Here is an 18,385-nt window from a genome sequence, read left to right on the forward strand (position 1 = left end):
AAACTAAAATTTTGCTTCTCTTTCAATATCTGTGGCTTCCATGTTCATGTTTAGTCACTGTTCGTATCCTTGGGCCAACAGAAAGTTTCACTTCTACGTTTCATATAAAAGAAAATGCCTTTCTTAGCATGTTATGTTGTTACTAGAAAGGGAGGAGGTTACTCTAGTACCTTCCTAAAAGAAATGGTCACTATTTAAATCTTACCTAGGAAGGCATTTGTGTATAGTTTGCAAAATTTGAGATTTGAAGAACTCAGTGGATATCTGAAAATGGAGACTATTTTCAACTTGGTAGATGAAGTTTGTACTTAAACTCTTGAACAGATTCACTCTAAGCACTCTTCACACAGTCTTTATGAAGAGATTTAGATCATAAGACAATTTTTTTTTTAATGGAAAGGGTTATATATTATCCTCTGTTCTCTGGTTAAGATACCACAGAAGCTGGATCCCCTCTTATCTCATACTGAAATAAACTGAAATAAGCGGCTGATTCTCTTTCTTCTGTTCCCTATGTACCATTTCTAGGGTAGTCAACCCTGCCTGCAGAAAGGGAAGACCAGGTTTTTCACATCCTGGGTTGGAATGTATATTTTCTACTGAAAGTGTTTCCAAAGAGGATGCAGTTAGAATACTATTAGTGCTAGTCTAAAAGTGTATTATAGATGAAATAAGAGTTTGTAGACTGAATTGTGAATTCAGCCGTCACTGAGAACTTTCTCTCTATAGCAAAGTATACTACCAGAACTGAGTCTGCACGAGTTGTTTCATAACTATAAAGGGCCCATGTGTGTCCAAAACTTCAATAGTATTGATTCCCCTGCAGAAGGGATAGACTTCCCACTCCAATATTCTTGGGCTTCCCTGGTGGCTCAGACGGTAAAGACGCCTGCAGTGTGAGAGACCTGGATTCGATCTCTGGGTTGGGAAGATCCCCTGGAGGAGGGCATGGCAACCCACTCCAGTATTCTTGCCTGGAGAATTCCATGCACAGAGGAGCCTGGCGGGCTGCAGTCCATGGGGTTGCAAAGAGTCAGACACGACTGAGTGATCAACACACATTGATGATATGACCATTAAATAAGTAAATTTGCTGAAAATAAGCATAATATTTTTTAGCAAGTAGAATGATACTTGATGAGAACTCAAGGAATTGTTTAAAACACCTGGCTATGATTTTGATGCTGGCTCATTAATTTGGGACTAGAACTCATGATAATACAGTAAGAGAAGTTCTGTAAATCTTAAAGCACATCTATATTTGTATTTCAGTGATGTACTTATTATAAATATTTGTCAGTTTCATAGTAACGTTTTTCAACCTTCCCAATCCCTAATTAACTAACCTATTAGGAAGCCAAATTACTTAGCACTGCGAAAAGTAGAAATTTGAACAAATGCTATAAGTTGGGAACTTCTCAAATTGCCCTCTATAACTTGGACTTTCTCTGTTTTATCAAAGAGCACTGCTCATTGATATCTGAGTGTTACTGGCAAGTTTAAGATGGCTGAAGTATTATATGCTGAGATGTGTATGTATCTTTTACTGGTTTTTAGGAACCTCCAGGAAAGAACTTGATTTTTCTGGTCAGCAGCCTTTGTTGGTGTCAAAGAATTGCAGAAGAGGTTAATAGCCCCATCATATTTTTCAGCTTTGTGCAGCATGTGATCTATATATTGGCGGATAGGAGATACCACTATTGTCTTAAAGTGTAGATGAAACTGGAAAAGATTTTTTTTTAATATAAAAATCATTTGACTGAAAAATGTCTGTGATTTTGCAATATTAAAAAAAAAAGGGAACGTTTGAGTCATCCTTTTTGACCTGTACTTGTGTAAGGACCATTATAGTAGTTTTTGAGTTGCCTATACCTTCTCAGGCAAAAAGTTAAATTGGTTTTTATATTGTAATTGATAAAGCGATTACATGTTACATACAGGGCTTCAGAGGCTAATATAGTTGCTAGTTTAGTTTTATAGTTGCAGTTCTTTTTTAGAAACTTTATTGAAGTATAGTTGATTTACAATATTCTATTAACTCCAACTATATAGCAAAGTGACTCAGTTATACAAATATATATATTATTTTTCATATTCTTTTCCATTATGGTTTATCACATGATACTGACTGTAATTCTGTGTGCTATACAATAGGACCTTGTTGTTTAACAGGTGTAGTTGAGATTTCCCTGGTGGTCCAGTGGTTAAGAATCTGCCTTGCAATGCAGGGAACGAGGGTTTGATCTGTGCTTGGGGAACTAAGATCTCACATGCCACAGAGCAGCTAAGCCCACACACCACAACTTCTAAGGCCATGCACCACAACTAGAGAGTCTTTGCACCACAGTGACAGATCCTGCATGACACGATGAAGATCCCACATGCCTCAACTAAGGACCAAACACAGCCAATAAATAAATAAATTTAATAATATTTGAAGTTCTCAACTCCACCTCAGTTGATTCAAAACTTGAAAAGTCTATTGTGAAAAACACTGTTAGAGTGAAAGAAATTTGAGGTCTATCAGAATAAACAACTAATATACTTGTTGCTTTGCCTAAAATCATAAAAAAAGTCAGGAATTTTAAACTACTTGTTAGTTTGTTATGATAGTATTTGTAAAACAGAGTGACATAAATGAGATTTTTCTGCAATCTGTTATTTTATTTTGACAGAATTTCTGTCACTGTCTTCAGATGGAATTCCTTATCTAAATGGAAACTAAGTAAAGAACCAATTAAGGAACCCTATAAGACAGAGGCTTTAAAGGGAGTTATCAGTAATCAACATAGAATCTGAAGCCAGTGAGGGAAAAATGGAAGGTTACCAAATTTAATAATTTTTTGCTAATCCTAAATTCTTTGAAAGATCCTTTTGAAGTTTTCTGAAATTTTAAATCATTTTTGTCCACCATACAGTCATGTTTTGCTTACATTTTTAAGTGTTCAGTATTTGTTATAATTAGTTATTTTAAACGTCCTTCCTGTATGAGTCCAAATAAACTATTTTTGTTTTTCATGGGGGAAAGGTTGTCCACATTCACTTGGGAAGTCATTTTTACTAGTTGTACCTTGGGAAACCTGAGTTCCAGGAGCTAAACACCTGCTACACAATTGAACTTTTAGATGACAACCCGTTTCTGATTAGGGAATTGTTTACAAATTCAAGAATATTAGCTAAAAGCACTAATAATGAAGTTAAATCATTGGTTGACTCTAGTTATCTTTTCCCCCAAAAAGTATGTTGTAATAATACCTTATTCACAACTCAGATATGATTTTCAGTTTTAGGAGATTCATACTCTTGAATCTTTGTGTTAGTTGCTCAGTCGTGTCCCACTCTTCGCGATCCCATGGACTATAGCCCACCAGGCTCTTCTGTCCATGGGATTCTCCGGGCAAGAATACTGCAGTGGGTTGCCATTTAGAGGAGTGAATTACTTTGTTTTGTCAGATTAATTTTGCAGCTACATCAGAAAACTAAATGATGTGGTTATTTATAAAAGCTTCTTAAAGTAGATACATGGCAAGTCATTTTGAGGTGAAATATCTCCAGTGATAATCATAGCCATTTAGAGGTTATTTTGTATTATAAAGATAGTAATCACAACAACAGATGTTAAATTACTCTATTTAATTGAAGCAACGATCATATGTCTGTGTATAATTGCTGCAATAACACTCATGATTTTAAGCAAAATTATATATAGTAACTGCCTTCTTTCTATTCCCATTGCTACCATTATAGCCTAAGCTCTTATTACCTCACAACTAGATCTCTCTCTCTCTCTGTGTCTCTCCTCTGTTTGCATCTACAATTCAGTAAATCATGACAGGTTTGAGTGCAATCAGTGCTAGAAACAGGGGGAAAACATTGAGGACACAGTGGGGACCAAAAAAGACCTAGTCTTCACTGCACTGAGTTTATAGTATAGCAGGGAACACTGGCATAGATAGGGAATTATAATTTGATGACTGGAATGTGTTCTAAAGGGAGAGGTCAGGAACCGTGGGGGATTATAACAGAACCAGCTTCAGCTCAACTGAGACCTACAGAGGTGCGTAGGAGATGGCCAGATGAAGAAGGGGGCATGGGGTGAGTGCTGCGAGCAGAGCAAAGTCTACATGGAAAGGCTAAGATTGAAAAAGAACTTGTGTCCTAACTGATATTGTTATATATGATGAAGGCAGATTTCAGGATGTAGATAGAGGTTTTAGAGCTTGGGTTCTACTCAGACCTAAATGCTAATTGCAACTGTGTAATTTATTTTCTTTTAATATATTTGTGCATTTAGGCAAATAACTTGGTGACTGCAAACCTTGATTTCCTGACCTGTCAAATAGGACAGTAAATTCCTATGTCATAGGATTACTGTGAGGCTTTAAATGTGGAATACATGGAAAGCTCTTGGTATAGTGCTTGGCATAAAATAAACGCTCAGTAAATTGTGGCTAGTATTTAGATAGAATAGGTCAAACTTGCTGTTTTCTGCAAGCCTCCTTTTTAGCCTGTGATTCCTTCCTCAATCTATTCTGAATATTACAGCCTACGGCCCTTCTCTGAAATGCTAAAATCTAAAAGCTCTGAAAACAGAATTTTATCATTTGGCCACAAAATCCAGCCTGGCTTGAGGCCGTAGATAAACTTTACTTATCCTGTTTTGTGGAGTATTCATGTTTCCCTGCTAACCTTGAATGCATTTCATTTAGTGTGCTAGCCCAGGTCCCACTGGGGGTGTTTTGTAATATATGGTACACATACCATATTCCTTTCTCAAATATGAATCACTTTGAATTCCAAAACACATCTGACTTCAAGGGTTTCGGATAGGAGATCATAGACCTATACCATCTTTCTAAAATACCCCCTTCTCCGTCTCTCTCTTAATCAGGACCTTCGATGGCTGTCAGACAGCCTAGACTACTTGTGGTTTTCAGGACCATCTCTAGTCTGTCCCCTCTGTCAACTGAAAAAAAAAAAAATGTGTGTGTATATGTATATATATGTGTATATATGTATGTATATATGTGTATATGTATATATATGTGTATATATGTATGTATATATATGTGTATATATATATGTGTATATGTATATATATGTGTATATATGTATATATATGTGTGTGTATATATATATATGTATGTGTATATATATATACATATATATATATATGGCTTTAAAGTTGAGAATTATGTTTTGTTGGGCAGAATTTCTTAGGACTTAAGCCCAGAAGACAGACTCTCAGATAACCCTGAGGGAGTACTCCAAAGAGGTAAGGGAGGAGTCAGGATATAAGAGTTTTGCAACAAAAACCACGTAGTCACAACATCAAAAATTTACTGTGGATTAAAGAAAACCAGACATCACGTTATGAATTTAGTGCGTTTCTAGGTATGGGAAGATGCAAGAGTCTGGGCTCACTGAGATCATTCCTTCCCATATGCACCTTAACTACCTAGGGTCAGTATTCTGCTCTTCTCCATCGTGAATCCCCTCTGGGTGCACCGCCGGGGCTGCTGCAGTGGCTGTTGGCTTGATGGCAGCAACATCCTTTGTTTACTGCTCTGGCAGGTGACATTTTTCATCCACACCATGCTACTTACTTGAAATTTAATACACTCTAACTTGAACCCTTTGTTTCCTAAGGCTGTTTCCCTAAAGTAAAATGCTCCCCATCTCACTTCCTTTTCCTCCTCTTTTTCTGGCTATTCAAATCCTACCCAGCTATTAGGGTATAATTCTTCATAGTTTCTTAATGGGGTTGCAAAGAGTCAGACATGACTGAGCAATTAACACTTTAACTTTTTTTTCAATGAAACTATAGTATTTCTTCTCTGAATTCCTATTGTACTTAATTTATTCACCACATATTTGAGCAGGTATGATGTGCCAGCTACTGTTAAGTGTTGGAGATCCAGAAGTGATTAAGACAGGAAAATTAAGGGCTCTGCTGTTATGGAACTTGTTTTCTAGAAGCTGGAACATAAGTAAGTAAATAGATAAGTGAACAGATAATTTCAGGTAGTGGCTCTGCTATGAAAATAATAAGGCAGGATATGTGACAGTGCCTGTGGAAGAGGAGGAGGTGGAGCAACATACCTCAGAATCTCCTCTGTGGTTAGTTTTCACTCCCTGGTTAGATTGTAAACGCCTTAGGGTGGAGTCACATCTTAACTTTTATGAGTCACAAAATGCTGAGCCTATGATGAGTTCTCAAACAATGTTTGGTAGAGACATCTGTCTTTCTTTAAAAAAAAAAAAACAGAAGGTAAAAATTTATCTATTAAATATCGAGCCCTACTTGGCTAACTCATTGATCTAAGAATATCTATTATGTACAAGGTACTATGCTGGGCAAAGCTGGCTTTCTTTTCATTTCTGTTGCTTTTTATTCATAGAATAAGAAAGAATTTTCATGTCCCAACAGTTTTCCCATTTGAAATGGTTTAGTATCTGCAGAAGGAGGTACTACTCTGAAAAACCTGGATTATTCCTGCAGTTGTTTCTAATTAATTCAAGTACTAATTGACTTCCAGTTCATTAGCATGAATTTTAAGGCCTAACCAACAAACATACATTTCTTTTAAAAAAATTTTTATTTCTCTATAAATTTCTTTTGATTGAGGTATAGTTGATTTACAGTGTTGTGTTAGTTTCTGGTGTATAGTAAGGTGATTCAGTTATACGTGCATACATACATATATATATTCTCTTTCAGATTATTTTCATTATAGTTTAATACCTGGTGTTGAACATAGTTCCCTGTGCTATACAGTAGGACCTTATTGTTTATTTCATATATAGTAGTTTATATCTGCTAATTTATCCCTCCCCCCACCTTTCCCTTTTGGTAACCATAAGTTTGTTTTCTAAAATACAAGTTTCTTGAACACTTCACCCCTAGTCCTTAAGCTACACAGAAACTAAATTACACAGAAGAGACAGCTGGATTCCCGTATCATAGACATCCCTCTTGTTAGTTAAAGATTGAAGTTCATGGCAAGATAATTAATTTAAGCTTGAGAAAAACTTGTGACAGAGTTTTGAAACTTACCCAGTGAACTAACATGGTCTTTTGCTTCGTGAAGAAAACTGAAGCCCTATTCTGTGGTGTCATATTCAATTTCTGGTAGATACACATTTTGTTCTTTATATTGAAAGAACATCTTGAGAGGCAAATCCCCAAAGGAGTTTTTTTCTTGTCATAAAAATGGTGGAAAGAATTATGATTTATAATAGCCAAGAGCTCTGGTGGGTTAATGGCAACCCACTCCAGTATTCTTGCCTGGAGAATCCCATGGACTGAGGAGCCTGGCGGGCTACAGTCCATGGGGTCTCAAAGAGTCACACACAACTGAGCCACTAACACTTTCACTTCACTGGTGGATTGAATTTTGAAGCTTTTGATTTGACAGTACTTCTGAGATGGTGTTCTTTTGGTTACAGAAATAGAAAAGTATCGCTCTATTAAAATGATGGAATGGACACTTTGAGATGCTCCCAACATCAAAGTAAGGTGGAGAATTGAAGCTTTAATACCTGCGACTTAATCTTCTCAACTACTACCTTTTTGTCCTTTGAGGTCAGAGCCCTGTCTCTTTAAATCCCAGTGCCTAACACACTGCCAGCTGATCTATCTTCTGTTTGTAAGTGTTAATAGTGATAGAAGAATACAGTACCTAAGGGGACATGTGGACATCTGAAAATGCCCCTAACTGTTAGAAAAGAGATGAGAGAAGGATTTGGGAGTAATTTTAAATATAGGCAGTAATAGTTCAATGGTTTTGAAAGCTAAAATTTTTTCCTCCTGTCTTCTTAGAATCAAACCTCTATCTACATAGACCTCAGTTCCAAAAATTAGATATACCTTTCCTGATGAAACAAACACAATGGAGAGATACTCAATTAAAACAGTCTTTATAGTAAAGGATTTGAATGGGGCCAAACAAAATGTTCAACTTGGTTGCCAAGTGGTTAAATAGCCTTGGATTGCCTTGATTGGTGTTACTGATTTGTAAAGTTCAGGGTGAATCCAGGATCTGAAAGGTTGAAAGGCAGTGCTTTGAAGAATAATTACTTCCTTCTATGACTGCTCAGTTCAGTTTAGTCACTCAGTCATTTCTGACTCTTTGCTTCCCCACGGACTGCAGCACACCAGGCCTCCCTGTCCATCACCAACTTCCGAAGTTTACTCAAACTCATGTCCGTTGAATCAGTGATGCCATCCAACCATTTCATCTTCCTCCTGCCTTCAATCTTTCCCAGCATCAGGGTCTTTTCCAATGAGTCAGTTCTTCACATCAGGTGGCCAAAGTATTGGAGTTTCAGCTTTAGCATCAGTCCTTCCGTGGACTATACAGTCCATGGAATTCTCCAGGCCAGAATACTGGAGTGGGTAGCCTTTTCCTTCTCCAGGGGATCGTCCCAACCCAGGGATTGAACTCAGGTCTCCCACATTGCAGGCAGACTCTTTACCAGCTGAGCCACCAGGGAAGCTCTATGACTGCTGCTGATCCGAATAAGTATTGGTCAAGGATGTCATCTAGAGATTTCAAACCCTGGCTCAGTGGTTGAGATGGATGGCCTTTCTTAAAGGCTCCCCTTACTTGGAAAGCATATGGAGGTTGTAATAGAGTATCACCCGATCAGTCCTCTCAGGATTTCTCTATTGTGATTGTTCTTTTATTCATCTGATCTTCATCTAGACTACAACCTCCCTAAGGCACATACTCATCTTGTTTATGATTGTATTCCTAGTGCCCATCTCTGGACAGGTACATAGTAGGTGCTCAAATATTTGCTCAGTTGAATTGAACATGCTTTTCTATATCACATTACCTCCACCCTTCTTAGAGACTAAGAAACTTAAGCTGGGTAAATAATTACCTCTTCATCTTTATTGTGATGATCAACATATTTTCTCTAAAAGAGAAGAAAATAGTCAAATAGTGTGGCTAAATTTTTGAGTTGGTGGTGAGAGTTTTGAATTATATGCAATTTAGTCATCCAGTTTCTGTGGTACTAGAGTAATTGAAAGATGTTTATAAAACATTGTATTACCATGTGACATTAGCCATAAGAGAGCTGAACCTTTACATCTTGCTGTTTTTGTTAATTTCTGCCTGATTGGGAAATTTAAAACTTTATTTTCTTGCAATAATGACTCCTGTATTTCAATCAGAACTTCAGCATTAGAGTTTTATAAGTAAATCAGCCCTTTTTCTTATTCTTAAGGGGTTGAGACTCTGGAGTGAAACTTTTGCAATTATTCAGTACTCAGAGAGTACTGTAGTAAGTTATATTTAATATAACTGATCATAAATGAAGTTTCATAAACTCTAATTGCTTGACTAATTCACAAGTATATTGCTTTTCTAGAGTTGATTTTAATGAAAATATATGGTCACTATACTTATGCCCTCATCCTAATGACCATTATAGTTAGATTTGCACAATAAAAGCTTACTAAAATGACTTCAATCAGTGCTTTTAATTCAGGGATGTGACTCTAATAAACATTTTTGGGTGATCTTTTTTTTTTGTTGTTTTAACTCCGTAGTAGCTCTATAGTTTGTCCACAGGAGTAAAATCCATAGTATCTGCTTGCAAGTGGTGTGAGAGATGCATGCACATGTATAAGTTACGTTCAGATAAAATTTGAGAGCTCATCCTTGTAGAGCATCATTATAAATGAGACTGTATCTTAATACAACCATTTAAGAATGTTTTAAAGGTCAATTCACATAAAAAATGCCTGTGATTTAATATTGTCCAAGAGATAACTCATTATAGCTCTCTGAACTTTTTTTCATGTTGATGGTGTTTTTGTTATTGTTCTCCTTTTGTACCTTTCTCTCTTTTTTGTTTATTTATTTTTGCTTTAGTTATGTTTACCAGTTTATTATAAAGGATACTGTAAAGGATACAAATGAACAGCCAAATGAAGAAGTATATAGGGCAAGGTCTGAAAGAGTCATAAGCACAGGATTTTCTGTCCAGATGGAGTTTGGGGTGTGCCACCCTCCCAGTACATGGATACATTCACCAACCTGAAATCTTTCTGAACCCTATAGTGTAGTGATTTTTATGGCAGTTTCGTCACTGTACGCATGATTGATTGACACAATCCACAGTCCCTCTCCCCTCCCCAGAGGATGGAGGGGTGGGGCTTAAAGTTCCAAGTTTTTAATCATGGCTTGATCTTTCTGGTGACCAGCCCCATTCTGAAGCTGTTCAGGAGCTCACTAAGAGTTGCCTTATGAGAACAAAAGACTTTTCTATCATCCAGGAAATTCCAAGGGATTTAGGAGCCCTGTGTCAGGAACCAGGGGAAGAGACTAAACCTATTTATTATGTCACAGAGGGATAAATGAATATGTGGCTACACGAATGGATAAGTGAGTTCATAGACACATGGGTAAATGAATGGATGAATAGGTGGTTGGATAGATAATGAATATATAAACAAATGGCGAGGTAGAATGGAGGTGGATACGTGGATAGATGGATATTGTCTGGTGAATAGGTAGATGACATGGATTTTTAAAAATCTTTTAACCAGCAGAAATTAACTTGCATCCAAAGAACTGGCTACAAAGATGTCTTTGTATTTTTCTACTTTCCTCTTCTCCATCTTTTAAATTAATTTGTATCGGAGTACAGTTGCTTTACAATGTTGTGTTAGTTTTTGCTGTATAGCAAAGTGAATTAGTTATACATATATCCACTCTTTTTTAGATTTCCTTTCCATTAAGTCACCACAGAGCATTGAGTAGAGTTCCTTGTGCTATATAGTAGGTTCTCATTAGTTAACTCTTTTATACGTAGTAGTGTATATATGCCAATCCCAATCTCCCGATTCATCCCACTCCCCTTGATATCTATATGCTACTTTCTCTTCTTTGACTAATGTGTAAATACAGTTGTGTGGCAGAAATAATTTATTTTCTAATGCAGATAACTTAAGTGTAATTTATACAATAATTTCAATGTATTTTTAATGTACAGTGGCCAAAAATTGCCTCCTCCTAAATAGCAAACTCTTAAAATGTCCTTAAAGTTTTTTCTTTTCAATAGACTACATTTGTCTCTCTCTCTCTTTTTTATTTTCTGAATAGTTGTAGAGTTCTAAGTAATGGTGTCAAGAAGATATTTATGACAGCAGAGTTTTACATGAGGGAAATCTATGAGAAAAATATCCATATCAGTCAAATGTGCATAGTTATATAGGATATACATTCTAGTTGAATGAAACTTATAAATCAAGAAATCATAAGCAGAGTGTTTTTCTTTATGGTTCTCTGTCACAAGTAATTGGGATAATTTTTTATGTGAATATTATTTCCTCTTTGTCTTAAGGTGTTTTATCATTCGAAGATGCCTTTTAAGAAAAAAAGTCTTAAGAAGACAGTAAACAAAGCATAATTTTCCCCCATTTTTGACCAGGGGCCCACATTTGGCTTATTAATAACCAACCTTAAACTCAAGGGAAGCTCTGGAAGTAGAAATGTACCTAGGTGGATGGGCATTCCAATAGAGGGAAGAGTGGATGCTGAGACAGGACATAGGTATGTGATGGGAAAAGATTACCATTTTTCCGTAGCATATAGATCATGAAGGAAGATGTAGAAGGTAGCCTAGGGCTGAATAATACAGGACTTTGAATGCTGTATTAAGGGTATTAGTCTTTATTCTGTCAGGAGCCATTAAATACAGATGGGCAAGTAATAGTCATTTATAGTTTTTTATTGAGTTCTGTGTGCAAAGCACTGCTCTAGGCTTTAGGGTTACATCCCTTCACCAAACAGATGAAAATCTCTGTTCTCACGGAGCTCACATTTTTAGTGGGAGAAATAGACAGAAATAAATTATAGACTATGTGAGAATGTGGTAAGTTTTATTGGTAAAAGGAAAAGCAGAGTGTGCTAAAGCAGGTCAAGAGTGTGTGGAGAAGGTGGGTATTTCTGTTTAAATAGGATGGACAGAGTAGGTCTCCCTGAGCAAGAACTTGAAAGGGGAAGAAGTGATGGAGGAGGCTATATGGATTACAGAAAAAATCCTTCCAGGCAAAGAGAAGAGACAGTACATGTGGCTTATTGCCTTCTTGGGGAAGGGTGAAGTGGTTGGTGTGACTGGAGCTGAGTGAATGAAAGAAACAGTAGTAGGAGATGAGGTCAGAGGGATATGGAGAGTGTGCAGCTGTGTAGGGCCTTGCAGACTCTTGTAAGGACTTTGACTGGAAGTGAAAATAGGGCACCACTGAAAAGTTTTGAGCAGAGGAGTGATATGATCTGACCTTTTTTTTTTTTCCTAACTAAAGTCCATGGTTTTATCAGATTTCCTAGCTTTTTCTTTCTTTCTTTTTTTGGACCAGAAAGTAGGATTTATTGGTGTGTGTAAGGAGGCTTTCATGAGTGTGGGGGCTGCCATTGGTCCAGAGGGCCAGGATTAGGGATTGACCCCGCAGTCATCTGGGATGAGCTGCTTTTCTGCCACCATGTTTTCAAATTCATCCATATTAAACTTAGTAATTCCTCACTTCTTGGAGATGTGAATCTTCTGGCAACGGGAACTTGAACTTGGCCCTATGTAGGGCTTCGATTACGTGCTCATTGCTCTGCAGCTTGGTGTGGATAGATGTTATGACTTGGCCAAAGTGGACCCTGGCCACTGTGCCCTGGGGCTTTCCAAAGGCACTGCATGTATCAATCTGGAGCCTAGACTGGGGACAGCATGCCAATCATGAAGGTTCACTGGCAAGGGTTGTCTCCAAGGTCCCTTAGGGAAACGTGCAGGCAATGGCTGCATACACTACTGAGGAGGCTGCTGTTTATAGGCATTGCACACTGGGCCCCAATGGGGAATGAGCATGGTTGGTTTAACTGGCTGCAAACTGACTTGGGTTTTAACAGTGTCACTTCATCAGTGTGTTCAGAATTAACTGTAGCAGGGTAACCTGGAAATAGGGACATAGGCTAGGGGGCTCTTACAGAAATCTAGGAATGAGGTGATGCAATGGCAACTTGAAGCAGAAATTTGCTTTAAGACTGTTACTTTGTCAATGAGGAGAGAATTGTGGCAGAGATAATTATTATGAGGCCACTGCCATGACTAGACTCTAAATGGATGGTTTGTGTGAGAATGAAGAAGCAACTGCAGAAAGATCACCATGGAACTTGATAACTGTTTGGCTATAAGGAATTAAGGAGAGGGAGGAAACCAAGGTGATATGGAAGACTTAAAACTGGAGGAGTGGGATCCAGATGGTACCCTTACCATAAATGCAACCCTTCTTTTTGAAAGTCTGTCCTGACCCTTTGTGATCATCCTTTGTGCTTCTGTAGTGTTTCTGCTAGGTTATTAATTGTCTACTCACTTTTTGCTACTATATTTCGCCTCCTGTTACCCACCTTCCAGAGCTGAGAGAAGAGCTCTGATTCTTACAGTTGTGGCAGTATTAAGGTATAATTAGCAATTAAGAATAATGAAAGACCAGAGAATCTAAATTTATAGTTTGTATATGAAGAATAGCTGATTGAAGAACATTAGTATATATTGGTTAAAGTGAATTCAGTAGATAATACGTTAAGACGTGTTAGGCAGAGACTTTAGTTGGCAGGGGAATGCTCTTTGAAATGATGCTTGACCTTCTGTTAATGGTGACAAAAGGAAGTTACTCAAAGGAAAATTAAACTAATGGGGCTTGGGGCATATCTGTGAATTTTAGATTACCATGAACTGTTTCAATTCAGTAGTTCAACCCTAATATCCTACAGCTTAATTATACCAACTGAAGAAGCCATTGACCATTGAGTAAGAGTTAGTATCTAGTAACAATCATATCTGTGGTCTGTGGTTGAGTCATTTAGCCTCCACAAGGTTCAGTTCCATCATTTGTAAATTGAGAGGTTTTGATCATGTTATCTCAAATTTCATCCAGTTTAATAGTGTCTATCTCCATATGGTGGAATTTAATATGGATAAAAAATGTTAATTTAAAAATGGAGAGTGGGGGTGGGAGAAGAGAACTCCAGTTTCATCCCATAAGACAAAGTGGAAATATTGCTAGCAATGCTTTTTGTTTGTTTCTGTCCCCTATGATTAAACTCAACATATATTCAATTGAGATACAGATTTAAAGCATTCAAGATATGTGTATACCTTAACTTAGAGAACTGACTAAATTAAATCTTATTTCCCCTGAATTTACATTCTTACTTTGAAGATACATATATGCCTCTAATCTTGAGTTTATAATCCCAAAGGATGGAAAAAAATGAAAAGCAGTGGTTGCTTGTAGAACTGTATAACTAATAAATAACACAGGTGGACAGGTACATATTTGAATGGTAGCAGGGTAAGTGCGGCACTTTTGAGACTTTGACATTTCTCACTCTGATTTTACATTACAGGAAATCATGAAGCTTGTCATTGTGCATAGAACAGTTTTCTGTACTCCACTGGGAAAATTAAAGAGAAATTACCAGCTAGAGATAGTCTTAGCGTGAATTGATCTCTCTTAAAAAGGCTTCAGTTGTGATATAAATACTCCCCCTTACTTTCTTTTTTATAGGCAGTAAAGATTGATTGGGGTTTGTGTCAGCAGGATGTGATAAAGACATAGTACAAAGATGTAGTAATGTAGATCCTTGAGGGAATCAACAGATTAAAAGTAGAAAAAGAACTACATATATAATAGCATATTTGTCCCAACTGATGGAGGGGAGGATGATTTTTAATATCATTTAATTGGTGGTATTTGAAGATGATTTTATGAGACCCTGTGACCAAATACTTCTCACTTAAAACTCCTACTAGAATTCTTCCCACCAGTGAGCCACATATTTTTCTTAGTTAAAAGAGATGTGAGCATGCATGATGTACATCATTCAGCTTCTATTGTAGGAAATAAATGTATAGGATGTTGTAGAAGGGTTGATTTCTGTTCCTAACATGATTTTAAAAAATCTGTTTTTTTCCTAATCACATATCTTAACTAGCACTTTAACATACTTCAACATATTTATTATATAATGGCTTTCGTGCTCGTCTTTTGTTATTCTAAGATCTTGAAGTATCTTCTGAATCTTGGAAGATTATTGTTAGCTGTTACCTTGCTTACTTTAGTATTGCTTTATTACTGTAGTATTGCTGTACTATAATTCTTCAAGTAGTTGTGCCTATATATGCTGTATGGTAATTTTAATTAGTCACTGTATCTTCTTAACTGGAATGTACCATTTCCAATGATTCTCAACGTTAGAAGTAGAAAACCACATGCAAAAAAAAGTATTGGAGGTTTTGAGAAATGAGCATATATTAACAGAATCGGTAAGTTCAGTTTTATCTAGAATATTTATAAAAGTGTTCTATAAATATCTACCCATAACTGAGTTCTAGACTGAGCTGTTTCACTGTATTTCACTACAATTAAATGTAACATTCTTCCTATTGTTCATGTTTTTAAAAAATTTATGTCTCTTAAAAATATGATTATTCATGCTAAAACTTTGAAAAATCTTGACAGGGCTTATGACTTTGTTATATCTTATGTCACATTTGAACACTGTGGTAGTGATATGTGATCCAAATCTGACTTTGGGAATTTGGGAGTCATCTTCGAAAACAAAGAGACACCCCGTCCACCAAATCGTCATTTTTAATTCTTAAAAAGTTTTTTTTTCTTGTAAAGAATTTTTGTGTTTATATGATATATTTAAATTTTCTAATTATTTTTGAAGTGTTTTAGTTGATAAAAGAAAAAATGAGAATCATTCAGGTATTTTCTTATTTGATCTGTGAATTTCTCTTATCTGACAGGTTTTTTTTTTTTTTTTGGTTTTAATAGAACATTCAAATAAAAACTTTGGCAGATGATGTGGTAAGGTGGACTTAGTAGCATGTTATTATATTACTTATGCATGTTGCTTTTTTATTAAAGTGGGTGGACATTAAAGCATTGATATATGTAACAATATAAAAAGTCTAGATGTTTATAAAGTACAGTAGATGGAAGAATTGTCAATTAAAAAAAAAGCAGATGTCTGCAAAAAAATCAGACTTTTCTTTTTCTGAATGTAAACAGAAACAACTGTATGAGATCAAAATAATTTTGATATTGCCATCCTGATATACCTTAAGCAATTAAAAAACCTATATAAATCTAACTCTGGAAAGCACAAATGTTTCCTTTCTCAATAGCCATGTAAATTGACCCTGAATATGTTAAGTATTAATATTAACAGTAAAGGAAATTCATTTAAAATAGAAAGGAAGTTAAGTTCATTGTGTTAGTCAGAAATGTGCTATTAAATTTAAAATCCTCAAGTATTTTTGAGCTAAGTCTATTGTAGTAAAACTTATTAAAAGTTATGGGCTTAAAATTTAAATGTGCCCTTAAATAGCTAATTCCCTGATGGCTCAGATGGTAAAGCATCTGCCTACAATGCGGGAGACCCAGGTTTGATCCCTGGGTCAGGAAAATCCCCTGGAGAAGGAAATGCCAGCCCACTCCAGTACTCTTGCATAGAAAATCCCATGGATGGAGGATCCTGGTAGGTTACAGTCCATGGGGTTGCTAAGAGTTGGACACGACTGAGTGACTTCACTTAATAGCTAAGCTTTTAAAAAAGGTATTTTAAGCAGTGTCATTTTCTCTGTGAAATTACCTATCGACAAATAATGTAGAATATTATTCATGATTTAAGGAAGTGAAAGTATATGGCTTAATTTTATTTTCTTATCAAGATATAGCTGAAAGCAAAAGCCAATTTTCTAGATCAAAGTGAATGGCATAGTGGAAGATCAAATATATATGTAAATAATGCTATTCAGTAAAAATAAGCCAGCACTGCAAAAGTAAATATTAAGTGATATGAAAGGAGAGGAATAGAAATATGTTGATTTAATGGTTGATTGCATATTTAAATGCTTTTATGTCCACCATATCTTTTAGTAAAATTTGATTCTTGGTTATGTACTCGGCTTATTTGGGATTGCTTAATATTTTTTCTTGAGTTGTTTGAAGATATACTACATATCTAATCCAACTTAATTTTCCTCAAAGACTTTCAAATTTAAAAGAAAATTGGAAAATATAGAAGATGATTTGAAGAAGTGAATCTTTATTTGACCACTGGGCTAGGAACCAGGGACTTGTCAATTTAGCAAGTCACTTTTTCTGTGAAATGAGTGTCAGCCTAAATGGTTTTTCAAGTTTCTTCCCGGCTCTAAAATATTTTGATTTACATAATCTCTTTGTAAGCAACCGTGTACTAAGATCATTTTTGGAATCCTAAATAAGCTGCTTAAAACTGCTCATATTTCTTTCAAAGTACACCTTTTATAAAAAAAAAAGTGTTCTTTGAATGAAAATAAAAGATATGTTTTGTTTTGTTTTTAATGCGGGTCAACAGTAGTTGACAAAATTGTGGTAAGAATGTCTGCAATGCTTTTTGTATTGTTGAAGTGACTTATAAGCACTTGATAACATGGCAGTGACAGGCACTGACATCCCATCTAACATATCTGCTTGTTTGACATGAGCTGACAGTATGCATGTGCTTCTTAACAGAAACCAGAATAAAATTGAGTTGCATTCAGTTTTCTGGTCATTACTAATTTTTGATGTTCAGCGTGCTGTGGTTTAAAAGAGAATGGCCTGTTTACAGGCAACTGGAGTTGTTAACTCACTTTATGTGAAATTGCAAGGTAATTATAAGAGATGGTGCATGGAATCAATGGTTCCGAGTCAATATCCATAACATGGCAAGTTCTTCATAGTAGTGTTTTTAGGAATAAGATATTTCTGTTTGTGTTATATTTCCAGAAAATGGAATAGATAATGTTTTTAATTTTGTTCGGCTTCCTTGTTGGTCCCACTTTTAGGGAGGAAAAAGGTGAGGGTAATAATAGTAAAAACAGCAATAGTAATAAATAGCAGCTAAGTACACTACACATGTATCTTTAGATCTCACAATAACTCTTTTCTCACTTTCTCTCTCTCCCCTCCCTGCTTCCCTTCCCTTCCTTCCTTGTATATGTATTAACTTGTTACCCTATTTTAGAGATGAGGAGACAGTTGGAGACCAAGGAGTTTGCACAGGGTAACCGACCTAGTGAATTGCAGATTGAAACCCAGGGAGTCTGGCTCCATAGTCCATGCTCTTAACCATTATATTCTACCACTACATTGCCAAAGTGCTGCCAAAGACACATTCTCCCTCAAACCACCACATGACTTTGAGACCAGACTTTTCTCACCTATTTACTGTTCAAAACAGCAATGACAAGGACCTAAGTTTCACTTTTGAGGAATCCTTTTCACCCCCTAGATTTCTGAGGCTATTGAGCTACTTCAGGGTTTCACAGTAGTACAGTCTCT

General features: G+C 36.2%; 1 protein-coding gene and 1 non-coding gene across 4 annotated transcripts in view; one reads left to right on the forward strand and one right to left on the reverse strand.

Moving 5' to 3' along the window:
- DIAPH2 (diaphanous related formin 2) overlaps window positions 1–18,385 on the forward strand; it is a 953,573-nt gene that overhangs the window by 43,556 nt on the left and 891,632 nt on the right. For 2 of the 3 annotated variants that reach the window (XM_070461795.1, XM_070461794.1), the window contains exon 2: window positions 15,851–15,883. The exons of the other annotated variant lie outside the window; for it this stretch is intronic. In XM_070461795.1, coding sequence (XP_070317896.1) covers window positions 15,851–15,883 — 33 coding nt within the window. The remainder of the gene's footprint in view (window positions 1–15,850; window positions 15,884–18,385) is intronic. 3 annotated transcript variants of the gene reach the window in all.
- On the reverse strand, window positions 12,764–12,894 carry LOC139033189 (small nucleolar RNA SNORA70). Its single transcript, XR_011485817.1, has one exon. It is a non-coding gene; the product is annotated as a small nucleolar RNA SNORA70 (small nucleolar RNA).

This window comes from Odocoileus virginianus, chromosome X (genome assembly GCF_023699985.2).
Source record: "Odocoileus virginianus isolate 20LAN1187 ecotype Illinois chromosome X, Ovbor_1.2, whole genome shotgun sequence".
NCBI lineage: Eukaryota > Metazoa > Chordata > Mammalia > Artiodactyla > Cervidae > Odocoileus > Odocoileus virginianus.